The sequence below is a fragment of the Condylura cristata genome, unplaced genomic scaffold (assembly GCF_000260355.1).
Source record: "Condylura cristata isolate star-nosed mole 26May11 unplaced genomic scaffold, ConCri1.0 scaffold00015, whole genome shotgun sequence".
In the NCBI taxonomy this organism is placed as follows: Eukaryota; Metazoa; Chordata; class Mammalia; order Eulipotyphla; family Talpidae; genus Condylura; species Condylura cristata.
The window spans coordinates 34,664,723-34,685,397 of record NW_004567116.1 but is presented as its reverse complement, the minus strand read 5'-3'; the positions used below and the strand labels follow the sequence as shown (position 1 = coordinate 34,685,397).

Genomic DNA, 20,675 nt, shown 5'->3' with positions numbered 1-20,675 from the left:
CCTATCTGAACTTCAGAGAGAGAGAACATGAAGATTCTTGGGTTAGACAGAACAAGACCAACACAGAATTACACAGAGGCAGAGCTCCATGAGATTTTAGACACTTCTGAGGGTGGATATTCCTTATCTTAGACTCTCTGCCGGATGCAGGATGGAGAGGATGCAGCATCTCTGGGGACAGCCCATGGGAACTCATTTATGATCTCAGATTCACTGAGCATGTGTGGATTCCCCTAGGGAGTTTCCCCATTAGGAAGAGGTATTTCACAGGAAATGTACGAAAGCCCTTTAAGGGGTGACAGCCTGGGTTAGTTTTCACCGGCCTGAGGTCGCTGGCCTGAGGTGGTGTGAGGCTAGGGAGAGCTCACAGCACTGGGCCCTGCCCCTCCATTGTGTAAGCAGGTCAAGGCACAGGCACTGCTGTATCCCTGGGAGTGCAGGCCTGAACTCTTCCTTCTTGCAGTGACCAGTTCACACCATGCTGCAAAAAAAAGTCTGAGTCACAGGGAAGGTCCCCCCCTCATGTGCTGCTGTGTTTGAGGCCCATGTGGTTTTTTCCAAAGTGGCCTCTCTGGGGTAGGGTGAGGCCCTGCACAGCAGGCTCGTATGCAATCTCCCATCACTGGGCCTTCCATGACAATTTCCCTGAGGGTGATGAAAGGTAGACACTACCTGCTGGGCGCTATTCAGAGCTGGCTGCCAAATAACACTCTCCAGGCACTGACCATTTACAGATATAATCAATGTCAAGAGCAGAAACAACATTCAGTGCCAAAAAGCAATCAGGAGGAAATAAAGAGGCCAAGTGAGGAGGGAGAAAGGATGCAGAGCTCATGAGAATACAACCCAGCTTTGGGGAGGCTGGGGGACACCGGCCTCTTGCCATCTTCCCAGAGTGCCAGAGCATGGGCGGCCCACTGTTTCACTGTGTTTTTGGTGAAATGTGGAGAATCACAAATTTAAGGTTTTTTGGAGTAGTGGATGGGACGTTCTGTAGATGCACCACTGGTTGTTGGTGGGGAAAGTCATAAAGCTGTATTCTTATAGCAAGCAGGGGTGCCCACTGCTTAGAACTGTGCTACAGTTATTCCAGTTTTACTCCAACTGAGCTGTCACAAGGTATACTAAACAGGGCTGTGTATGTGACCCTGCGGGAGCACAAATCTGAAGAGATGAGACACTTGAACTGTAAGTGAAGAAAATGGACACTTGTCAATTATTCCCTAAAATTCCTCTTGGGGGACTTATGAGGCAGAAGTAACTGCTTCCCTCAAGTTTATCTTATTCAATGTTTCATTGCCAGACTGCAGAGTTGAAGTAATCTGTACTCCCTGTATAGATAAGCCTGAGGTCCAGAGACATGATTTGGTTACTGGGACTGTGGGCTTGACCCAAAGCCAGGTTGACTATAGGCATCTCCCTCTGCACAGTGTTACTCATGCAGAAGCTTCCAGGCAAGGCCTAGGCCATCTACTTCAAAGGGACATATTTGTCCTTTCATGTCTTTCCATGGGCCCTTCCTTCATTCTGGTTTCAGGTTGCCTGTCTGGCTCCAGTCCTCTGTCATTGGTCAGTAACTCCCTGGGTCATGTTCCACACTTAAATATGGGGTGATTGCTTCAAGCTGTGGCCCTTTAAGGAGAGAAGTTGAAAGGCAAATTCTTTTTATCAGCTATAGTCAAAGACTGAGTTTTGGGAAAAGGAAATGACGGGTTACTCTGAGATGTAAGCTCCCCCTCTCCCCCATCCTCTAAGGAGATGTATTTTTTCCTTCTGGAAGAGGTTAGTGGTAATGGTGAAATGAGAGGCAGGGGTGATAATTTTGCCCACTGGTTTTTCCCTAAAGTTTCATTACCCCGTTTCATGGTCCTTCATGGCAAGAAAAACAAGCCACCCACCTCCCGTACCACCCCTTGCCCTCTCATCATTTACACAGACAACCTTGGAGACAACAGGAGACGAAGAAGCCAGTGCTTCTTATGCAGCCTTTGCCCTTCTTTCTAAACTCCTGCTCCCCCACACATTGCGGTAGCCAACTGAATTTAAGAGATTCTAAACAGGATCCACCCTGTGGGTCTGAGCCTTGCCTTGCCGTCCAGACATACAGGCTGGATCCAGAGCTAACTCCAGTCCTGAGGATGAGAACTAGGGCTGCAGCGACTTTTTTTATTTGTAAGGGGCAGGCAGAATGAAAGAAGTCAGCAAAGGAGATGAATAAGAAAAAAAAGATCAAGAAAATCAAAAGGAAGGATGGGGTGACAAAGACTAACTTACTCATGAAGAGTAAGTAAAGGGTGAGTAGCTTAAGAGATGAAAGTATTAGCTATTTCTGAAAGTTTGGACATTGGTCTGCAGAACAAAATCTATTTCTGTGACCCACCTGGTGGAGGCAGAAGCCAGAATACAGACACATAGATTTCTTACAGAAAAGTGATAGGGAGATGAAGAGGCAATAGAGATAGCCTACTCTTTCCAGAAGCTGACCATGAAAGGGAAGAGGGATGACCTGAAAAGCAGTGTCCATGTGCAGGACATACACAGAGCCAGTGCCTGCCTATGGGAGCTCAAGGGAGTGAAGGTGGTAGCTTGAGGGAAAGGGAAGGTTCTTTTAAATGTCAGAAATTTGATCATGTTTATAGCCTGAGGAATGGAAGCTGATGGTGAGGAAGAGATAAAATGCCTGTCAGAATGGATGATTGATGCTTCTACTCTAGCACAGAACTTGGTAGAGAGTAAGCATCATTCCAAGTTACCAGCTTGAGGGAGAAAAAGAAGAACAAAGTCCAAGGCAACTGGGAGTCAGGGAGTTAGCTTGAAGAAGGCACATCAGGCTGTGTAGGATGAAGGGGAAGAACCCAAAGACCCCAGACATCAGTGACAGGAAAGTAGATTGGGTGAGAGTGATCCAAAAACAAATTCAGAAAGCATTGTGCCCATTTACTGTGGCTTTTATGTGCAACCCAGAAGCCCACTGGGCTGGGGGAACAGTTCTTAAAGGTGAAACCACCCGACAGAAAAGAGCTATATGTACCTATCTTAACCTCAAAAAGGAGTGTGGGCTTGTTTTCACTCAGATATGGCTTACATGATATGAATGTGAGCCAGTTCTAAGAAACTTTGCAGTAGAAAGGATATGATTAGATGGATTTGAAAACTTTGTTTAACTTTTCTGTAAATGTGAGGGAAGATTATTAGAGAAGAGGGAAATTGGATTAAGTTCAGGGCTTGAGAATAGAAATGATTTGGGGCAGTCCCTGAAAGGAATCAGGGAAATAAATACAAGTTTTGCCATATATTATTGGAAGATCCTCTGTAATTAGATAGTGTATATTTGTATGGAAACCAATTGGTATTATAAGTGGTTTTACCAGGAATTCTGAGAGCTTGGGGAATGGAAACCTAGGCAAAAAGCTTTGAGGTTTGTCATGACTAGAGTGGTAAACTCAGTGAACTTTAAGTTTAGAAGCAGGGATGAGTTGGGTAGGAACTCTCTAGTGCAGATATGGTACAATTGAAATGCCTAACTTCAAGAGAGAATGGATAAGAAGGCAAACATTGTTTAAAGGAGGTTGATAAACTAGAGAAATGGGGAGTATTAAGTAACTAGTGGGCTTAGAAAAAGAAATCAAAGATGATTTGAGTGAACCAGTGTGAGAGTTAAAAGGTCAGAGGATTGTGTCCAGAAGGAAGAATTTTCAGAGTTGAAGATTCTAGAAGCTGAGCAAATGCCTTCTGCATCAAGCTGAGGCTGGGTTGTGACCATGACATCGAGGAGTTGAAGTGAAACAATTCCAAAGACCTGAGGTTATGAGTTGTGAAACATCATAGATGTGGGCTGGAAAGAGTGACTCACAAGGATATTGAAGCTACTGAGGAGACAGAATGCACCCAAAGTAGGTAGAGAAATTGTTGATCAAAAGACAAAAATGTTAAGTGAAATGGGATTTTGTTTGGGCCACTAATATTTGGGGAGAATGTAATATAACCAAATAGTGCTGTCTTCCAAAAGTTGAGCATTGATGGTAGACAATCAGTGGGACAGAGAGTGATCTGGAAGCAGTCTTGACACAGGGAGAAAAATGATCTGTACATCAGGCTGTTTGAAGCAGAGTGGTCTCTATGAGAGATGATTAGTGAAGATATGTCACATGATGCAAAGCCAGGATTCGATTTATGCTGCAAGGGTAGTAGCTACTGAGAACGTTAGGTAGTTAACTCCTACCAAGACCCATATGTTAGAAGCCACAGAGCATAATAGTGGCTAGACACCCTGCTGATGTGGTGGAGTAGAGAGGAAAGTGGAGCTGGAGCATGGCAACTTTGCTGAAGGCTGTTTGGGAACTAGCATGTGCTTGTTAATGGCACTGAGGAAGAGAGGAGAATGAAAGGCAGAGGCATATGCTAGCAGATGTGAGCTAAGAGCGCAAGTGACAGTGTTGTTATCAGTGAACTCTGAAGTGAAACTGCCCCAGGTTTCTAATTACAGCTCTGTTGTATCCAACTGGAGTGTCTGCATGAAATGTTAGTGTGACCAATTGAAACTCTGGCATGGCCACTTGGAAGGGGTGGTCATTGGAATTTTAGTGTGACCAATTAGAAAATTTTCCTCATAAGCTGGAACATTGGTGTGACCAATTATAAACTGTCATTTAAAACAAAGGGATTTTGGTAGTAGTGGCAGTAGATTCCTAGATTTCAAGAGAGATACATTCTAAAATATTTTGAATCCCACCAAAATACTATGGCGACCAGATAAACTGTGTGATTATCCTCTTACGGTACTTGACTGCTTACCAGGGGCTGTGTTTTACTCTGTCTCAGGCCTAAGCCTTGGCAGCTGGTAAATATTTTTAAAACATATTTTTTGAATAAACCATTGACGTCTCCTAGAAGAATACTTTCTCAGTTCTCGTACTCTAAAGCAAGCGCTATTATCTTATGGCCTTTGATTTGTAAAGCTGCTCCCCTCCCCCTAAGCACTGGTGGTTGAGGGGTTCACATGCACTTAACAGCCCCTCTTTGGCTGCATGTGGAACTTTGTAGTACAGCTTTTATACCAACTACAACTCTGGCTACAACTTAACTCTTTTCATTTTTGTGATTTATGTTTTAACTCAAAATGTCTATTTTGCAAATTGCCATATGTCATTTTGGGGACAAGGCATGTAGATGAAAGGAAGGAGAGATAGACCTAGAGAGGTTGTTGGGGAGAAGGAGGTGAGAGTGAGTAGAGAATTGCACTTGAAGATATTTAAAACAGAGATTCCATCTTCACTCAGAGAAGAATTATGCAGGGCCTTTTATGGCCTGTGAAGCCTTTGAATCAGGCCCTAGTAGATAACATGTGCCCAATAAAATCTTCACCTTCTGAGAGAAGATTTTCTGGAGTCAATATTTGTTGACTGCTTTTTTTTTCAGCATGTATTTTTTTATTTCCCTTAAAATTCTTGGATGGCTTCTGTTTGGGAACAAATGCAAAACAGAGCCTGAAATGAGTGTTTGAGTCAAACAAACCTTGGTTTGAAAAATGAGTCTGCTATTGATTGTATGGATCTTACTGTTTCCTCTTCTGTCAAATCACTGGGAGGGTTTGTTGGGATGGTTTATGAACTAGTCGTCAGTGTCTGGCAGAGAGGAAGCACTGGGTGGATCTATCTCCCTACCTCTCTTACGTTGGACATGTGTCCAGCTGACCCTCATGCCCAGGCAGTCTGCAGTTCTGGTGGCAGCGTTGCTACCTCCGCCCTGTGCATCACCAGCAAGCCTGGCTGGCCCAGGCAGAGCTGGCCTCCTCCTTCCAGTGCTCAGTGAGCTTTTGTCTCCTAGATTCCTATCCTCTCCAACTGGCAGATATGTACAGTCAGTAGCCTGGGTCTCTTTAGTATTAAGAGCTTTTGGTCTAGGGACCTGTTAGCCCAAGTTAAAATCTCTCTGTTCTGTGTGAGTTGGTTATAATCTAAGGACAGTGCAGAATGTGTGAAGTCAGAGCTTTTGGGTCAGAATGTTGAGGTCACTATTAGCTGAACTAGGGTTGGGATGCCCAACACACTACAAAATGTTGGGTCATGGTGAGCTAGTGTGTTTTCCATATAATAATTTGAGTTATTATTGCTGCCCTAGTTACCATGTTAATTTCTTCTTTCTGGCACCTATATACCCACTGTCTAGCATATGCCAGAATTTTGGTCCTCTTGGGTCATTGTTTTAGATAAACACGTCTGTGGTCTTTCAGAAACGCTCCAGGTTTTTTAAGCCCGTCATTATTCCTGGTAGTTCGTGCCTGTGTTTTACTTGTCATTTTTGGGGTTTTGCTTTATTTATTCTTATTGAATGTAGGTGTTAATGGCAGGTTGTTGTTGATTTCAGTTCCACTGATGGTAGAGCTTTTGATAACCTCCCCTGGTCTGTCTTCACAATAAGGAAAGAACAGTCTCCTTACTTACATCTTCTAGTGGCCAAATTGTAATTTTGTGCTGTCCAGGAAGGATCTCTCACCTAATACGATTCTAATGTAGTCACCAACAAATACTCATTGAGCATTTAGCTCCCTCCTAAGTTCTGTATAGTGAGATCTTACAAGATGTGTGAAGACTGGACTGAATACTGAGCTCAGGAAGTGACATACAAACTCTGGTTTAAAAAAGTATATTGCTGAAATAATCTTTTATTCTTGGTTATTTTAACAAAGAGGGCCTGCTTGTTTTTTCTTAAAAAAAAAAAAAAAGGAAAAATTTAGTTTTGGAAAGAGTGTTCTTTTTTCTCTATTTGGAAATAATGAATTATGGTTTCTATAGGTAAACATCTTTTGAGAACTGTAGCTCCTATCATCTCTCAGTGTGTAGGTTGTAAGCAGGGGCTGTGCTTTCCCCAAATGACCCAGTATCTGCTTGTCCCTACTCAGCCCATGGCTCACAAGCAGCTCCTCATTTCTGTGTTGTCTAACACACAACTCAGAGATTGCCTTATGTGCTATGGAGAAAGCTACTGTTATCTTTGTTGTCACGGAGGCATATGATTTTGAGATCTGGTTTTGCTTTCAGGAGCTGCTAAGTCGTACATCTCTTGAGACCCAGAAGCTCGATCTGATAACTGAAGTGTCTGAACTGAAACTCAAACTGGTTGGCATGGAAAAGGAGCAGAGAGAGCAGGAGGAGAAGCAGAGAAAAGCAGAGGTGAGTGTGAAACACCAGATTCCAGGGGCACAAGTATTGTCCTAAATTCAGACTGGGGACATTATCACAATGTGAATTGAGGCCATCTGGTCAACCCCAAGCTGGATACATAATGATCTGTTAATACCAAGTTATCAGGTTTTGCTGTGGCTGCAGACTTCAGCAATGCCCAAACCACCAGTATTGGCGCGAAGGCTTTATCCTTCCTCAGGCTGCTGACAAGGTTGGAAAGAGAAGTTGTAGTGGGGGAAGGGTCAGACAGAATGCAGAGGGACAAGATATCTTCTGTGAAAGCCAACATGGTGACCATGCACTGGGGGGAACTCCGTTGCCTCATAGGCCATCACTGTATCCAAAGAGTTTGGAGATATTCTCTGACCCAGATGGAACCCTTAGACTATGTGTTTCTTTTCTCCTGAGAGGTCATATGGGTGAACCCATGCACTGGCCTTCTCCTGGTGAATGTTTTCATATTTGTTTGCTCCACTCTCTAAATGGCATTGGCTAGAGTATGCTAGATTCCTCCTTCTTTTTGCATAAATGCCTAGAGAAATTTAGTGTCAGAGCTCTTTTATTTGATGGAGAATGGACTGAGTGGTTGAGATGGCCATATTCTGTGTGGCTTTACCTAAACATCCTTCTAATCACAAAGAACAGTGTGAGATATAGAAAAACATAGGCTTCACATCTAGAAACACTTTGGCTCAATTACTGATTTAACTGCTTAGTAGATTTATGAACTTTAGCAAGTGAGCTACTTAATCACTCTGAACCTCAATTTCTTTATTTGTACAATGGGTAACTATGTGGTAAAGTCTGAATGAAATCATGGAAGTTAAGTCTCTATCATAGTAACTGGCCTTTTGTAGGTACTTGCTTTGTCTTCTTGCCCTACCTAAACAGCTCTAAAATCTAAGACTGGCTGTTGTTACTGTCTATTAACTTCCAGTGTCATCGTGTGTTGAAAACTGTCTGATTTCTGTGTTTGCTGGGTTAACACTAGTGTCTGTGCTGATCATATTCCTTAAATAGCTTTATAAGAGCATTCACATTACTAAAAAGTATCCTTGGCAAAAAGTTATCTCCATGAGGCTGAGGACAGTATGGGTTAATGACTAAGAGTGCAAACACATGAATCAGATCTCCCCTAACCCATGCTCAGCTACTCACTAGCTTTATGCTTTTGGGCAAGTAATTTCACCTCTGGTGTTCTGTTTCTTTTTCAATAAAGTTGAGATGGTGATAGTTTCTATTGCCTGGGTTCTGAGCAGTAATAAGACAATGTATGTCTTGCATAGTGCTAGACACCTAATAATAGCTAGCTTTGATCAACCACTTATTTTGTTGAGCACACTGCAAATGGAAATGCCCTTAGATACATACTGAGAGGTCATTAGACTGTAAGCTTCTCTGTGTGAAGCATTCCTTGAATGCAGTCTGTTTCTTAACTGTTCAGAGAAAAGATATTGAATTTTCTTCTGGTTTAGAGTTATTTTGCCAATCTTTCCAGACATGTAATTCTAAGAATATGTACAGTATATTTGGGGGTAGAATGCAGGAGGCTGTGAAAAGGCATGAAATGGCAGAAACTCAACTCAAAGCCACTTAAATAAAAACAAAGTTTAGGTGGAGATAGTTATTAAATCACCACTTGATGAGTAGGCTGCTAAAAGAATTTAATATCACTAGATACACACAATGTCATTAGAAGTCAGCCTCCGTGTCTCACTGGCTCTATTTTAGCCTTGTCCTCAGAAAGGTTCTCCCACGTGGCTATAGAGAATGGTTATCAGCAGCTTTAGTTTTGACTAGAGGGGCCTGGCCACCCCTTCAGAGGGAGAAGGAGGGGATGAGAGAGAGAGTGATTCTCTTTCTCAGAATTTCCAGGTTTCAGCAGAGACCCCAGAACTGTTTCTCATTGGGCAGTCTGAGTTCCAAGCCTGGTTCCGAACCAGTCCCAGTAGGTGGGACTGATCAGGGGTGAGTGTGTGTCGGCTCCTTCTGTGGGAGAATGCCGTGCTCCTACCTGGCCAGCATTCAGTGCCTTGCTAGGGAAGGTAGGAAGGAAGGCACCCACTCTGGGCCAAGTGTAAATAAGACAGCCCTTTTACTGTTCTCTGTCTCTCTGTCTCTCTCTCTCTCTCAGCTATTCCTGCATGAGGCCACATAGACCCTGTGCTGCTAGCCTCAACCCTGCCAGATAACAACCCTTCCCAGTTGTAAATGCAAACATTAGGCTTCTGTGTGGAGGAATTTTCTAGGCTGTTCAAACTTGTGATAATCAGTGAGCAACCGCATGACCTGAAACAGACACTCCTTGCCATTGAGCATAACCTTTCCTGGGACACTTGGCACCTCCAGCACTATTTGTGCATGTCTGAGTGTCATGGGGAACGCTGCTTGGGCTGCCCTGTGGTTGTGCTCTCGGAGATGCTTGTTTTGTGTGAGACATTTGGTTAGCTGCGGTCCAGGTAGGTGAGCAAAGGGCACAGCACATCCCATCCCACACCACCGTGCTGGCTCCAGTGATCATATTTAGTCTAAGGTCTGATTGCCTGTGGTTTTGAAAAGGCAGGACTGGGCTGTTGGTTTTTGTTTTTTGTTATCTTTTTGAGGTAGCCAGATCTGGAATAAACTTCCATGTAACTTGGCCTTCTCCTCACATATCATTTTATGTTTCAATGCAAATAAGATGCTGTTAACGAGATACTGCAGACTGCTTTTCTCTCTGGCTCTTATCTCTCCCCTCTGCTACTCTCATGTTCCTTGTAGTGAATGAATCATGGACCCCATGACAGCTGGCTTTCTGTAAAGCCCGAGATTTTGAAGTGCAGGTTTCTTGACAAGTGGAGAAAGCCCTAACAGTCAAATGGGAAGCAGACTCTTACTGAGCCAGGAGCCAGCCAGCAGAGCAGCTCAGAGGGAAGACCCTCTTCCTGTTGACTTTACCAATTCTTGTCAGCTTTTTGCATTGGTTCTAGAAGTAACAGGAAACCCAAAATTGGATCAACTAGACTTATTCTTGAAAAGAAGGACTTGCAGAAGAGTGATTGACAGCAAGAGGAGGAGTCAGAACTGAGAGACTAGAACATGAAAGATCCAGAGACAAAAAGAAACCTCTGGTGGAACCCAGATCAAAGACATGTCTCTTTGGAGGGATCTCCCCTAGGGAAAGGGAGACTTTTCTCCTTAATTTCTGAGGATCCAAAGCTTTATTGGTATAGCACAAGAAAGGCCGTAAAGAGAGGGAACAGAGACCCCAAATGTGTTGGGAAGCAAGTAAGCCCAGGTGGTAAGGGATACAATGAGCATGAAGAAAACCAGAAGGAATCTCTAGCATTTCCAGGTAGAAAATTGTATGTGTTTCAGCACTGGGGGTGGTGTCAGCTCTTCTTCCTTCTTTTGGTTGGGACCTTGAGAGGAAGGATCATGATTCCTGACTTGGGGCCATCTGATGATGGCTTTGGAGAGCAAGCAAGGGCTGAGAAGCTTGTGCTTGCTCAGAGGAGAACTAGCCTACAGAGTTTTGTTATTTTTGCTTTTATTTTATTTCATCCTATTTACTTATCTTATTAGCACAAAAAAATACTTGTCAATAATTCAAAATGTAAGAGTTGAAAAGGGGATATACAGCAAAAAACCTCTTTCTGTGCCTCTCCTCCAATCAGCAGTCAATAAATAATGTTGTCAATTTGTTTATTATCCTTCTAGAGTTATCTTCTGCCAGAACAAGCAAATTTATATGTGCGTGCACACTCACACTCCTCATTTTTAGTCAAATACACACCCTTCTAGACTAGCTTTTTGTTAGCAGTCTTGGATATCATTTCATACTAAGTATTGAAAAAGTTCTGACTCATTTATGTCTGTGTATTATTCCACTATCTGAGTATGCCATGATTTATTTAACCACTCCTCTTTTAATGGGCGTTTAAGTTGTGTCTAAGTGTTTCCTATTACAATCATCTTGTTTGTGAATCATTTGTTCATATATGAGGATTCTGAAGTGGCGTTTGTAGGTCAAAGGGTACGTGCACTTGAGATTTTGACAGATACTTCTAGATTGCCCTCTAGAACCTAAGGTTACACTCCCACTGGCGTGTGAGTGCATCCAGGACAGTATTAAACTGAGCATGAAAGGAGAAGGGAGAGAAAGAACTGAGACTGTGAAGAAGTTTAATAGGTAGGCTGAGATGAAAAGACCATGATGATGCGGGGGGAGGGTGCCAGTAGTTTCATAGAAAAGAACCATAAAAACAAATAAACCAGGCCCTCCCTGGTGGCGCAGCGGGTTAAAGCACAGCACTGAGAATCTAAAGCAGCTTCCTTATGAGTTCGATTCCCGCCTGCCCCGGAGGAGACCACATGGCGCAGCAGACCTCTCCTGACCCGCCTGCTGCTCCCCTCAGCAGTGTATTTCGTTGATCTGCCTGTTCTGCACTCCACTCTGCCTCTGGTGAATTCTCTCATCCTTCACATCTCTGGCCTGTATCCCAGTTCTGTATGCACAAATAAAATAAAATCTTAAAAAAAAATAAACCAGTTGGATGGTTAATGGAGCAGGAGTAATAAACAAAGGCAGTTGAGATTACATGACTGACAACTGGGGCATCTTAAATACTCCCTGGATTCATGATGTGGGACTCAAAAATAGAGCACGCCATCCAAGGACTGACCTCTGGAGAGAAGTAGCCCTGCTCAAGAGGAAATGGGTAACCTTAGTGGTGGAGAATGAGGCAAGAGAAAGCCAGGCCTGAGGATGGACACACTGGAAGACACCAACCACATGTGGGCAGGGGAACCGGGGGTTCCTCCAGAAGGGCTGGGGGCACCCCATGCTCACAGAGCAGAGGAGGAAGTTAGATGGGCAGATCCAGCCCCACACACTGGCTGAGGCAGCTGAGGGCTGCGGTTTGGAGGACTCCTGAAAATCCTTCCCAATAAACACAAGAGTTTGAAAGGTCAGTTGTACTTTCCCCCCTCCAAGTTGTTTACTTTCTCTTCAGAGTAGAGGAAGAACTGGGCACTTTCTCTCTGGTTCTAATGTTGAAGCAAAGGGAGAACACAGTCATGAAGTAAAAGTGACAGGCACCTTGAGAGACAGCGGCTGTCGTTACCAAGAGGTCGCCAGTAAGGGGGGGATGTAGACCATTCGCTCTGAAAGTTTAGGAGTGCAAGATGACGCCAAAATACTGAACGATTTAACAATAATATAATTCTTATTGTGTAGTCTCACAAATCAGTGCCATTTAAAGGGACCTTGAGAGCAGCTGGCTTTCAAAGGTATAAGAGATGGAAGGACAAATAAAAGTGCACCTGTGTGAGCAGCACCAGGGAGGGCCAACCCCACACAAAAGGACAGTGCTGAGAAGAATACAGATTTTTTTTTTAAACTTATTTTCTCACAAAGACACAAAGAAGATCAGAGAAAGAAGATCAGCCCGATTCCAGTTGCCTCTGAGAGGTGCAATGACCAGCATGTCCCCATCTGCTCACATTATGCAAGTTTTTTTTTTTTTAACCAAAACGGCAGAATTAAATGGGTTCCATAATTTTTTTTTTTTTTTTTTGAGTTAAGGGTCAACCCTGTGGTGGTTTTTGAACCTAGAAGACACATTAGGGACCTGTGTCCCTGAAGAGTGAGTTTCATCGGGATGACTTGCTGGTCTGGTCAGGGACGCACCTTGTAGTGACAGGGACCGGCTAACACACTTCAGAGAGCTACTGAGCAAACGTCGCTGGCCACCTTGCTGGTCCGTGGCTTCTTCCCTGCACTCTGTCCTGTGAATGTTCTGGGTTTGGTTTTGTTTGTTGTTTTTTTTGTTTGTTTTTTATATTTTCTTTTTGGAGAAAAACAGCACATTCACTTAAGTGCTATCTAAAATCAAAACTGCTTATATTTCTTTTGCCATGGATATTCTGTCTGTCCTCAAACTTTTGGATCTCTTATCTACTACATGCACATTTTACTTTGTTTTGTAACCGCTTCCTGCCCTTGTTCTGTGTACTTTTCTGTACTAAGTACAAATAAGAGTGTATGTAAGTATACTTTTCCAACAAGATGCTCACTCTAGAAAGGGAAGATCTTGTTTTAAAAAAAAAAAAGAAACATTTCTTGGGGATAGTATGGCAGACAAAATAGAGGGATATTGGATGAATGTTAAGTTGGGCTATTGGTACCCACATGATGATATGTCTAAAGACTGGCCCTAGGAAGAAGGGTAACAGGCCCACCTGCCTGGCTAGCATTTCTTGTCCATAGTTTGGATTATAACTAGTAGCCAAGAAAAGCTAGATGAGGACCCTCCCTTGTGGTGCAGTGGGTTAGGACACAGCACTGCAAGCTAGCCACAGCTGCTTCAGCATGAGTTCCATCCCCTGCCCTGGAGGTGACCCACATGGTGCGGCAGACCTCTCCTGTCTCTCCTGCTGTTCCCTCAACAGTGTATTTCATTGATCTGCCTGTTCTTCTCCCCACTCTGTCTCTGGTAAATCCTCTTGCCTTTACCTTTGGCCTATACCCCAGTTCTGTATGCATAAATAAATCTTAAAAAAGAAGGAAAGAAAGAAAGAAAAACTACTTGGGTCATTTAACATTAAGGTTCACAGAAACCTGGAGTGAAGTAGAATAATGGAGAGGCCAAGGCTCTGAGTCATACAAAGCCCCTGAAGGTAAGAATGAAACCCCACAAGAAGGAGCAAGCGGTTTGAGGGCAGAGCTCATGCTGGTGGATTTGATCAGGAGGCGCTGCTGAGGGAGAGACATGCTGCTTGGATGGGGGAGATGCAGCTGGTCTTCCTGGGACCTCTCAGTAAGACCTCTCAAGGTGTCTGTGACTCTTACTTCATGACTGTTTTCTCCCTTTGCTTCAACATTAGAACTTCCAGGGGCTGAGGTGCAAATCAGATACAGCGGTTTAGACTCCTCCTTTGGGAGGTGCAGGGATGGAGGAACAAGAGAAGGAGGAAGGCAGTGGAGGGAAATAAAGGTTTATTTCGTGGCTCTGGAGACAGGGAGAGCCCATGGCGTGGAGACGGGGCTCAGCAGGCGAGTTATGAGGGCCCATGGGCCTTTCGATGTCTCCATGTTCCTATCTGTGTCCCATTACCTGAAGGTGTTTTCTGTATGCGTCCCATTTCTCTTATTCGTTTTAATCATTCCTTGATGGTAAAAGATGTAGAGAAGAAGGAGAAGGGAGCTCACCTTTGTCCAATGCGTTCCACGGTACAGACACTGTGCGGGGGTATTCCCTGAGCCTGCCTGGGTTTAATTCACCCGCAGCCCCACAAGGTAGCGAGACTGTCATTACAGACTATAAACGAAGTTTGGGGAAGTTTCACAAGTCACGGGAAGTCACATGGAAAACAGTGAGAGTGAGTTGCCTCAGGCCTCTGAGCCTGGAGGTAATGTCCATCTTCCTGCTTCTCATGGTCTAGATGCCCAGAACAAGCTCAGTCTCCCTCTGCGGGATGAACGCTGATTGTTACCTTGGGGAACAGTTTGACCCAACCTTGATTAACCTGCCGTCCTTCCTTTTGCCATGCAGATGCTTAGAGAATTTGATGTTAAAAGAAAAAAAAAAAAAAAGTGCCTCTCATGGATGAATTGGTGATGGGAAGTCCATGGGGATTACAACAGAGATGGGAAAAGGCACAAAATGATGTAAAAATAAACTATTATAATAATAAACAATAAAAAAAGTGCCTCCACATAATTCATTTCCTGCCTCTCTCCCCACTCACCTGCAAGCACAATGGCGCCCTGTGGTTCAGATCTCTGCAGAGTGACACTCAGTGCCTGTGGACTAGGTCAAGGAGAGTCAGATAGACTGGGACTGAAAGGGACTCAGAACTGAGAAGGTGTGAAGTCCAAGAACTGAGTTGGATTGATGGGAGGCTACAGGGGAGTCAGGGTTGAAGTGTGGAAGTAGAGTTTGGTACAGGGTGTGAGGGGAGGTTTAGGGCTGGGCACAGACAAGCAGGTGTAAGCGAGGGGTGAGCCGTGTGTCACCTGTGCACTGGGGCTGGCGTGTTGGGGCACGGGGAGCCTGGCCACACACATACAGGGTGTCCATCTGTGCATTCGTCTCTGGTGTTGCTAGATTCTGTGCCTCAGATGTTGACGTGCAAGGATGGCCCTCCAGGGTGCACACAGCTGCTGCTGGGGTTTGCTTCAACTGCGAGAGTGTGAACGGCAGCCCTCGGGGGAAATGCCATGTGCTGCAGCTGCTGTGCAGGAAGGAGAAAGGAATGGTCATGGCAAGTGACCACTGGCGGCCACCTGCACTCCCCCTCTGCTGGCTACCTTCCTCCATTCTGGCTCTCCAGAGAGTCCTGTGTCTGAGAGCTGACTGACCCTGAGTGCTGTTTTTCCTTTCTCTTCCTTTCCACAGTCGGTTCTGAATGTGATCAGTGAGCTGCAGGAGCAGATGTGTAGGCTGCAGCTGGACATCCACAGGCAGATTCAAGAGCGCCTCTTACTCAGTAGGGACCACCCTGAGGAAGTGGTGGCCAGTGACGGTGCGGCTGAGCCCCAGCCCTGCACCCAGGATTGTGCCTGTTGGGAGGGGTCTCCTGTAGGAAGCACACTTAAGTATATTAAAGCATGTGTGTGTGTGTGTGTGTGGCGGGGGGTGGGGGGCCCCCTGCTGGAGGGGCTGGGCTTTCTCCTAACCAGACCAGAGTGCTGTGGCTTAACATGGATCTGTTGTTGCCTCTGGGAAGGGCTTGGGACTCCCTCACTTTGCTCAGGACATGAACTGAGCTCTATGATGCCCTCTTGGGATGCGAGCAGGGACTTAGCAGGTGAGATCAACCTTCCCACAGAGGAGGGGGCACTCACCTCACTTAAGGGCTATGGCTCGGCTTGGCATGAAATATGTTAAGTGCCTTGAGTGAATGGGCATTTGTGCATAGGAAGACTTGGGATTCTCCTTACCTGTTGTGATTCAGGTATGTTTCCCTGACTTGGGCTGGGAGGTAAGCAAAGTTTCATCTCATATAATTTTTTTAAGGAAAAAAAAATAGCATGAAAGAATCCTTTCAACTTTATTTTTAAAGAGGTCTATCTTTAGTGAGACAATAGAACACGTTTCCATTTGCTATGAACAAGTAAGTCACATCACTGACTTACCAGGGGAAGAAATCCCCTAGGTCATCACTTTGGAGGGCTTCCATGGCTGCTGCACCCTGTGGGGCAGATCTGACTGGGGTTCTGGACGTGACCCCTCATGCTGCTTTGACCAAGTCCTTTGGGACTTGCTGAGTCCTAATGATGGCAGCTGCACAGAGATGAGCCTGTCTCTCCAGGTCCACAGCTGGAGAGGACTTAACAGCCCATGGGAAGGTCAAGGTGCTATGACCATGAGCATTACAGAGAATCTGCCTGAGCTCTGTGAAAGTTACCACAATCCATACTCAGTTAAGGACACACAGAAGTCTTTCCTAGACATAGGTGCTCAGGTGGGTCGGGGGTGGGGGAAAGAAGGAAATCCTTTCCTTTAAGGATAAGGGGAAAAAGACATTCATTAATCTATGTCCAGATTTGGATAGGAGACCCCGAGAATGAGGGGGTTGAGGAGTTCCTCTTGTTGAGATTGCCCATGCTGTCAACACTAAGCTCTAGACCCTGGTAGCAGTAGTAGTTAGAAAGAAAAGAGAGCTTCAAGTTACTTTCCTGGAGGTAGAATTAATAAGGCCTGGGGTACCTATTATGCAGGGCAAAGGGGAGGAGCTGCTAGGGGCAGATCCCAGGTTTCTGCCACAGACAAGTAGGTGGATGAAGATGCCATCTGGTGAGACGGGGAGTTAGGAGGGAGACTGAGCATTCCAGTTGGGCCACCAGTCACAGCAACCCTTTGCACCAGCCACCAGGAGGTGTGAAGTCTGTGCGTGTGTGAGTCCGGTGTCCAGGAGGTCTGTGGGAACATTACCTCTACGCTACCTCTCTGCTAGGAAGGAGGGGTCAGTAGGGCCATTTATCTGTTAAGGGCAACTTGATTTGGAACCAAGGTGTTCGGTGCTATTTTCTTAATTGACGGGGTAATTTAGAAAGCACTAATATGGGCCTGAAGTCCATCTACCCCAAGGGCAAGTTATTTCTAAATCACTTCCCTACTCAACAACATTCGATGGCTCCCTACTGTCCAAAGAGCAGCAGCATCTGTTTACAGAGGGACCCCATCTGGGTAGGGCTTCCCTACTGAGTGTCCTGTCACAGGCTCCCATCCTCGCTCCAGCCCGACAGGCTATTTCCCTTGCTGCCTCGTATTCCTGCCTTGTCCCTGGACGCCTTCTCCCTCCTCCTTTGCTCAATCACACCCCTCTCTGAAGGGGACTGGCCTCTACTTGGCCCTTGGCATTTGTTTCCTTAGTGTTTTCTTTTACCCTGCTTGCTGTCACTTCTGGATGAGGCTTTCCAGATCACTGACCTTCCCTTCTGAATTCTTAAGCAGCCCCAGCACAGTCAGACTCTCCCACTAGCCTGCTTCCTGCTACTCTGTAAGGAGCTGGCACTCCCCAGCCTTCATTTTTAAATGGCCGTGCCGTTTTCCCTGAAACTGAGGCCCATGTTTAAAAGTTGGAGCCGCATGGTGGTGGTTGGTGTGGCAGCCCGACCTGGGGTAACCCCTGTGCATGAACTTAACCAAGGTTGTGGATCCAGGGTATGTCCTGCTCTCGAACCATCAGAACTTTGTCTTTATTCCTTGTCCCTCCAGGAGTTACTGCAAGAGCTCAGACACCTCAAAATCAAGGTGGAAGAGTTGGAAAATGAACGGAACCAGTATGAGTGGAAGCTGAAGGCCACTAAGGTAACAGGCGGGCCTGGCGCTTACAGAGAGGCGCTGAGCCCAAGTGGGGGGAGGGTCTGTGGCAACACAGGGTTGCTGTAGCTAAGAGAAGCTGGAGGTTGACCCTCTGGTGTGCACACAGCCGGCCCCAGACAGATGCGAGTCAGAACTCTTGTCCTGGAGAAAACCCGCAAGGGTATGAACCCTTGAAGTGTTACCACGTGTCCTCCCCCTTCTTAGCACCGCAGACTGAGCCAGCTTGGTTAGGAAGGGGCTCTGTGAGTGAGTGAGCCAGTAAGGGAGTGAGTGACAGGGAGCGGACTGCTCAGGCAGATGAAAACCAGCATCACACTGGCCGTAGCCCTTGACATGCAGAGGGCCCTCTCACAATCTGTTGTTAAAAACAGGCCTGCTTTTATTTTCAGAAGTGGAGGCACACCTTAAAAAAAGATACATATTTTGAACATTTTTTAAAGTTAAGTCACGTTTTTATTGCGCAGGGGAGCTTATTTAGAAGTCAACAAGGAGCAGTGCTTTCGTGAACTAGGTCTCTCCCCTCCGCCCTTTGTTTTTCCTTCCCTCCCTCGGACCGTTGAGGTGCAGTCAGGCCAGCGCCAGCAGCTGCCCTGGATGCCCACAGCTGTTTTCACCTTCACTTCTTAGGAGTTTGTTTTTCCATCTGCTGACTACATTTCCCTAAGTGTTTTTTTTTTTTTTCTTTTACTTTTTATTGTTTTTCCCAAAGGAATTGTTCTTCCCAAGGATTTTTTAATCCCTTGAAAGGACAAAAAAAAAATCTCTTATACACCACCCTGGAGCTACCACTGTGAATATTTCCCTCCAGGTATTTCTCCTTCAGGGGCTCAAGTCTCTGCCTCCTCTCCTCGCTCATTCTCAATATCTGCTGTTGATAATTTATATACAATTTTATGTCATGCTAATAGTAGAAAACTATGAAGGTGAAGTTGATGTCTATACAATATTCTATTGTATAAATGTCAGATAATTTCCTCAGCCATGTTCACAAATGTGGTACAGAATGGTCAAGTAAATTTCCCAAGACCTCATAGCTTACCAGCACCCACGCTAGGTGCTCCTGATGGCTCTGTGGACTGTTCTGCTTTGCTCTAGCACAGCCTCCTGGGTGTCATGCCTGTGCATAAAGGTGCTCTGCTCAAGCTAGCCCCATCCTGGTGAAACCTTTGAAGTTGTGCATAACATCTCCTCCTATAAAATGAAACAACCCCTGTCTTTTTAAGTTGCCTGAGCTCTTTGCCTTGGCATGTAGACCTTTGAGATACTGAGGGTTATTTAATAACCACCAGGTGGGGAGTGCCTCTCAGTGCCAGCATGTGCCAAGGCCTTTGCCCACATTTTCTATTTGCAAAATAACCTAGTGAGGTTTGACTTATCCTCTCTTAACTGGTGAGGAAGTGGAGGCTCAGAGCCGTCAAGGAGGGAGGTTCAGATCTGGGTCTGGGCCATTGTAAGCCTCATGCCCTTTTCCTTCTGCCATCCTGATTCCCTGCAGTAAAAGCCCACACTGATTTTGATAGTTCTTCAGTCTCCTGCTTAAAGTCTCTCTTTCTCTAAAGGTAATTCACCTTCAAGTGTGGCAGCCAAGGGGCGTGGTCCTGGGTTTGACGAGCCTGGCACTTGCATGGAGCCAGACTGCTTATCTTTCTCTGCCCGGTGCCAGGCTGGTGTGCATATTTCAGGCCTCTCACACCCAGTTCTCACCCTTGGCCACAGTGGCTGTGAGCCAGCTTCATCCTCAGAGTCAGATTAGGGGCCTGTGGGCTGTTGATGACATTCCTGCTTTGAGAACAGGCACCTCTCTCAGGAAGACAAAATACCTAGTGCTTCTGACTTATTCTGCAAAAATTGGTGCACAAGAGGTTGGGACCAGCTGCTTGGTCTGTGGTCTTTAAAATAGATGACCTCGCCTAGCGGCTGAAGCTCTCTTGTCATGCCAGGCATCGTGCTCTGCCTCCATACAGCCCTCCTGTCCACCATGGGGCCTGCGGGCGAGCGTCAGGCACCCAGATGCCTAGCAGAGAACAGCTTTCACTCTATTGGTGATGTCAGGGAGAAAGGGTAAGAAAAGGTGCAAAGTTTAAGGAAATACCTTCCAAAAGTAGCCTGTAGGGTTGAGTGGCATTGGATGAAGGGTTCTAAGGCTGAGGTGCTCAGAGGCCCAATCACCACTGATCCTAAGCCTGAGGCACTGAGGCCTGAGTGAGCCAGGGAGTGCTGCTGGGCAGCTGCAAGCCCCAGCCGGCAGCTTGGCAGGGCTGTACCTGGCACGTTGTGGGTGGAAACTAGAGCAAAGGGTTGCGCTCCTTAGGGGCGGAATTTTGGAGTAAGGAACCCTGCTCCTTGTCACCTCTGTTTTTCTTTACCAGGCCTTCTCTGTCCCATGTCCCAAGTGGGGAAGTTAGGGCAGATTAATTTCAGGTGGGCTCAGGGAGCCCGAGCCTGGTAAGAGTGCCCGGAAGCCGACAGGCTGGAGTGGGTGGAGGCCTGGGCTGGTCACCGGCTGGCTCTGGACTTGCACTTAGGATCCTGTGCTGCCCCTGTCTTCTCCGGTCATAGGCAGGGATACTGCTTCCTGCCAAGGCTTCCGGAGAAGATCAAGTGGGGTTTGATGTGAGGAAGCATCGAGAAGGGGGGCCGGTGCAGGTTGGGTGCTCCTGTGTCCTGAAACTAAGCG

The 20,675-nt window shown here is 45.8% G+C and overlaps 1 protein-coding gene across 6 annotated transcripts in view; it reads left to right on the top strand.

The window, feature by feature from the left end:
- Positions 1 to 20,675, top strand: part of PPFIBP2 (PTPRF interacting protein, binding protein 2 (liprin beta 2)) — a 131,473-nt gene that overhangs the window by 80,832 nt on the left and 29,966 nt on the right. For all 6 annotated transcript variants that reach the window (XM_012725568.1, XM_012725569.1, XM_012725566.1 and 3 more), the window contains 2 exons: positions 7,041 to 7,172; positions 17,891 to 17,983. In XM_012725568.1, coding sequence (XP_012581022.1) covers positions 7,041 to 7,172; positions 17,891 to 17,983 — 225 coding nt within the window. The remainder of the gene's footprint in view (positions 1 to 7,040; positions 7,173 to 17,890; positions 17,984 to 20,675) is intronic.